At 38.6% G+C, this 6,038-nt stretch overlaps 1 protein-coding gene across 1 annotated transcript in view; it reads left to right on the forward strand.

The window, feature by feature from the left end:
• Positions 1 to 4,002, forward strand: part of LOC147637011 (signal peptidase complex subunit 2-like) — a 66,256-nt gene extending 62,254 nt beyond the window's left edge. The window contains exons 4-5 of the mRNA XM_086800618.1: positions 1,375 to 1,517; positions 3,259 to 4,002. Of these exons, the coding sequence (XP_086656744.1) occupies positions 1,375 to 1,517; positions 3,259 to 3,355 (240 nt within the window). The 3' untranslated portion in view covers positions 3,356 to 4,002. The remainder of the gene's footprint in view (positions 1 to 1,374; positions 1,518 to 3,258) is intronic.
• The last annotated feature ends 2,036 nt before the right edge of the window (positions 4,003 to 6,038 follow it).

The following is a 6,038-nucleotide window of genomic DNA, read 5'->3' on the forward strand; positions in this document are numbered from 1 at the left end:
CTTTTGGAAGACGTTAATAAAATCTTTCTTTCTTTCTCTCTCTCTCTCTCTCTCTCTCTCTCTCTCCCCCCCCCAATACATAACCTTCAATTTGAGGGTTTGCTTTAGTTTTTGGAAAATTCAAGTAAATCGTAAAAATCCCTAAGTATTTTTGAAGTGTCAATTTGAAGTGACATTTCAAAAGTTCTGAAATTAGATTGGAGTTTGAAAATTTTCAGATTACACTTAAATTTGGTTAAAATTCAAATTTCGCAATCACAATTAAATATTGGTGAATTTTTGAAATGTCACTTCAATTTGGTGAAATTAGAGTGAAATTGCAAAAACATTTGGAGATTTTTGCAACTTTATGTTATTTTGGTGAAATTGAAGTGATATTGTGTGATGTAATAGCTACGTGGAAGCGTGCGTAATGACAAGTAATGTTAATCATATGTGCACTGATGACATAAACAAGTTGAAGAGAGAGACTGTTTACCTATTCATTCCTACTATATATTGCAAAAACATGATGTCTATTATATATTGCAAAAACATGATGTATATACATGATTTTTCAGATTTGAAGTAGATCTGGACACTTGAATGTTGTGCAGCATACTAATGACTAATCCCGCCGATCCATGTGTTGCAAACTGCTGTCTTGGGGCTGTCTCTATTGATTTAGAATTGACGACTATTGTCCATTTGCTAAATCCTGAATTATGACCCAAACTTGCTATTTATAGGTTTTGTGATGGCTGATTTAGCCCTTTTCAGATCTCAAAAATTGTCATTAAACATGTTCATATCATGCCCGAAATGTCCCAACTATTGGTGTCCACAACTTGCTATTTAAAGGTTTTTTGATGGCTAGTCATATGTTGGTAGGCTAGTCCTTTTCAGGTCTCAAAATATATTGAAATCATGATTAAACATGTTCATATCATGCCCATGCATGGGCACTTTTGGATGTCTATTGGGTTGCCAAAACTGCTCCAATCCGTCCGTATACGGCCTCTGGCTGCAGGAAATAATCATGACATGGCAAAAATCCCTAGATTCAATTTGGGAATTTTAGGAATTTACTTCAATTTCTAAAAGCTTCAAATACCTCTGAAAGGTGTTGGTTCTTTTAATGAGGGAAGAAACATTTCTATGGGAAAACTTGAAATGGAAAAGAAAAAACCTCGAAACGTTTCATGACTATGTACACGTGCGTGAGTACACACACCCTCACATATACACACATGCTTACATATACATCATTCAGCGTGACTTTTCATGGGTATCATTTGCATGGTGAGACTGTTTAGCCTTTGGTGCTTTTGATTAGGATTCAAGTAGTATTGGTTTTTTCTTGATCATGTTTTTCTTTTTATTTTGCGTGTGTAGGGTTCTTTTAGCAGTACAGGACTGGCTATCTCCAGCAAATTTCCTCGATTCTGTGACTTGTACACTTTGGAACTAGCTAGTGCGGACCCCAAGTCAATCTCCGCAAATCCTCCTTTGGAGCTTACAAAGAGTGTTACAAAGTGGTAACTGCAATGTCTATTGGTTTCTCTACTTAAGAGAACTGGTGTTATAAATCTTTTCTCTAGGCTCTATCCTGCCTGTCCAATTATGCTTGCACATGCGTGATAGTACTCCTAGTCAAGAATTACGCACTGAATGATTTAGACAGCAATTAACTACTTAAATTTATAGACATTCATCCATGTCCGTCACTTTCGCCGGGTTCCCCTGGCCATTTGAGCCCCTTACCTCACTGATAAGAGGACTGAAAGTACAAAAGAATGGTTGAAAACCTCTCTGTGCAAGTTTGCCGAATCTAGCACTTTTACTGCTGCTCAATTATACTGCAAAGGGGCTGGTTGGCTGTGCAATGAGTGGATAACAAATGGGGGAGAAATGGGCATTTTATGGATAGGATAACTTTAGAAGACCAAATAGTTGTGTTTTTTTTCCCTTTTTCTTCACTGAGCTAAAGTGTCCCTTGACTCATATCACTTGACCCAATCGGTGGACAGCACTCTCTCTGTAAAGAGAAGTTCTTTTTCTGTTTTGTTTACAAAACCCCAAGGACCGCCCAAACTGGGGATTGAAGAGCCCTGTAAGCATTTACGTGGGAAAAACCTCAGTAGTTTTCAGTTTAGAGATTATAGTCATCCATAAAATTTGGTGTAAAGGGCCTTCAATACCTGAAGGCTTCTAAGACATACTGTAAAAAAAACATCTAAATGTTTTGAAAGATGAAGGCACTTCAAGAAAAATGTCAAAGGCAAACCTTGTCAATGTTCATCAAAGCAATGGTAGTTGTGATGACACATGCATTCTTGTTTGGGGATGATGTATTGATGTATGTGACAGGTAGTTGGATCGAAGTCCTTGATATAGCACTCAAGGCAACCCAAAGAGATTAATATGAAGCTCGCCAGTGTTTTCCCAGCCTTTTGCGTGCTTATCCTTGAGCTTGTGGAGGGAGAGAAATGTATCCAGCTGTTCAACATACAACTCCAAAGATGTAGCTGACTTCCCTGCCATCATTGATTCAAACTGCTGCATCTAGATGGCAGCTCTGTTGAGGAGTTATGGATATTTCCAGTACCAAGTGTTCGTCATGACACTAGGTACTGGAAATGGTCGTGATGTATGCATCCTTGTTTGGGGATAACCGTGTGAATGTTCATCACAGCCTTAATACAAGCAATGGTAGTCGTGACATATGCATCCTTGTTTGGGAATGATTTATGTGACAGAAAGTTGGATCAAGGTCCTAGGGCAACCCAAAGAGATGAGTAGAAAGCTTGCCAGTGATTTCCCAGCCTTTGCATGCTTATCCTTGAGCTTGCAGAGGGAGAGAAGTGTGTGCAGCAGCTGTTCAACAAATAACTTCAAGATGTATTTGACTGACTTGCCCCATTGATTCAAACTGCTGCATCTAGGTGGCAACCTAGTGCATCGACTACCTTGATTATGATTTAAATTGGTTAGGCCAACCAAATAAATCTACAAGAGACACTTTAACAGAGAAAGCTTCCTTGTGCCACTAATCTTATTCTTAGTGCATTAGGGCTCTTTATGTGCATGTTATTACTTTCTTGAGGTTTTTGCTGGAATTCCGTCAAGTTTGTGTATGTAAGGATTTTGTAATAGGGTACTTGAGGTTTTGGCTGGAATCCTATCCAAATTTGTGTATTTAACTATATTTTTGTTAATACAGGGAAAGGCAGTATAGTTTGCATCAGTAATGGGTTGGTTGGTTTGTTTTTCTGACAGGTTCACTAAAGATGGTTACCTTGTTGAAAGCTTTTTTCGCGAGGATGTTGAGACATTGCTTAAAGATTTCTCATCGGAATCTAGAAAGGGGAAGTAGCTGCTGCTTTTGCTAGGCTTCCAGAACTTCTGTGTTTTGTGAACAGTCCATGTGTGGAGTAAATCTTTTCAGGGGTTGGTCAAGACTCCTTGGGCTCTTTACACATGTCTAAATAATGGAGCCTCAAGCCTTAACAAGCACATATGGTTGGTATCTAGTTGAGTAGAACCAATTTGATGGTGAAGCAAGCACCGCATTTTGAAAGTCATTTTACCAAGTAGTTTTCCTAAATTTGTGCTGCCCTTTGGCTAGTGGTTAATGCACTATTGTTTAGTAGTTCATGTGTGAAAAAGTTTTTACTAGTTATTAATGAGCGTGCCTCAGGCCAGTCTATTCGTCATGGACTCATGGGAGTGCATGTCTGCATGGTTAGAATGTACAAAGATGAAAGTATGATGTATGTGTGACTAAGAATGCTTGGAGGTTGTGATGGTAAAAAATCACTGGCACTCTCAGAATCTCCATATCAGGAGGCCATGACGGGCTATGTATGCAAGAGACCCCATTATAACAATCTGTTGAAGCCTTCTACCTAACCTGTCATGGCCTCTGAAGACTTCAATAGATATCATCAGTGATGAGGTCTTTCATTTATGACATATCAGACATTCTTGTTGGAAATAAGCAAATATTCATCCATCAACAAATAGTGTGTGCAAAAGGTTCAAAGGTTTTCGGGCGTCCTAAGGAACATTTTTGGGTGCTGACTTTTAAGTACTTTTGAAGCCCATAAAAAGCTCAGCCACTATGAAGAGGATACTTTTGGTTGCTGGCTCATTCTCACTTTTGTCCTTTTATGTGTGTCCACATGTTGTGCTAGTGTTGTCATTCAGTGTTAATCATATTCATTAGCAATGATCATCATGCTTAATCACCACTTCTTTCCACCTTAGGCTCTCTCCAAACCCTAAATCCAACTTGGTATTAGAACCATGAGCTCTAGCTATCATCATTAAGCCAGAATCATAACTCCATTAGCCATAACCATCTCTCTCGTTTTTGCAAAAATGTGGCGTTCACCTATCTGTTTGTTTCACTTCTTACGGCTTTTTGAAAATGAAGCTGAGGGCCTTAAAGCGGGCTTCTACCACATTCAGAAGGGCTTCAAAAAACGTTTTTTCTCACCAACAGTAAAAGCCCAAAATTGGTGCCTACTGTTAGAATTGATGAAATTTCTTTTGGCAATCAAAAGTTGGTGTACAAGGATTTGGCACACTAAATCTTGAAGAAAAAAGTATCCACCGGTTGAGCAGAACCAAATGTTTCATTAGTTTTAGTCCACCGGCATCAACTAGTTTTGATGGCAATGTTCTCTACACTTACGAAATGAAGATCGAGTGTTCTTCTCCAACAAAAGCATCAACAAAGGGCTTTTCAATAGTACAATCTAAAACAATATGATTACATCAAAAGGAGGTCATCATCAACAAACAATGCAAGCACTGGAGAAGAACCGATTTTCAAAGAAGAGTCCAACCCCATGAGCAAATAATGAATGGGCCTTCTAAAAGCCTTCCTAGAACGAAAGCCACTCACATAATATTCCTACTCTTTTGTAAAGCCTCACATGGACTAAGTTGGTAAAGCCTTAGCTAGGTAAAAGTCTAAACATGTCAAAGGCTAAGGTGGTGAAACTAAAGCTAGAGATTGCTTTGTAAATCCACAGTGTCGAGAGTAATGGACAAGTTACGAGACATGCGAGGGTGAACCATAAAAGATTGTCATAAAACTAACATAGACATGAGAAGAGAGGTCAAAGAATTTCATAAGATCCAGTGTTGATGGTGCCCAAATCTCGTAGAATCATTTTGCTTGTTATTTGTTATTAATTTGAGTTCAGAGACTTGATTGATGGGCTTGCATTCACTCTTAAACTTGTCCATGAAGTTGTATGACACATTAGCATATAGATTCTCTTTAAATCCTTATTTTAACTAGTGCATAGTAAAGAGTGATTGTGTGCAAAGCCTTTGGGATGTCTTCTATTGTTGGACAAGCAACCAACAATAGAACCGAAGGGAAACAAGTGCAACATGGTTTGTTTGAGTTCCTTGTGGGTCCCTCAATTGTTGCTAATTACTTAGGAATCACATCTTCCAGGCATTTGGTTTTTTAATGTGTATTGGACGTTTTGCAATATCTTTTATTTTTCTTTTATGCAAATATATTATTGGGCAACATTCATTTTTTTGTGAATTAGTTGAAGCTAGTAAGGTGAAACATTTTTTGGTGAGTTTTTTTCCTATTTTGGTGAGCTTTTCTAAAGCCAATCTCTTATTTGTACTACTATATGAGCATATTTACTTTTTTGATGAGCTTTTTTGAAGCCAATCCAACACTTTTGTACAACAAGGCATATTAATGTAAGTTAAGGAAAATCACTCTTTTTTATAATAAGACATAATTCATCTAAACATTAGAGTAAGCTACCTCCTCTCTTTCAGATTATGGTCAGGGAAGCATATCCCCTCCTCTGACTCCTCTGACTCCCGTCATTTGACCCCTCCTTTGATCCATCCTGTGACTCCTCCTTTGACTCCTCTATTTTGCCTTCTCTGACCTCTCCTCTCCTCCTTTGACCCCTCCTCTGACTCCTCTATGTTGTCTCCTTTGACTTCCCTCGTCTAACTCAACCTCCTCTCCTCAGCCTCCTCTGGCTCCTCTATTTTGCCTCCTCTGACCC

Source organism: Cibotium barometz, chromosome 7 (genome assembly GCF_041138505.1).
Source record: "Cibotium barometz isolate CiBa-2024 chromosome 7, ASM4113850v1, whole genome shotgun sequence".
NCBI classification, from domain to species: Eukaryota; Viridiplantae; Streptophyta; class Polypodiopsida; order Cyatheales; family Cibotiaceae; genus Cibotium; species Cibotium barometz.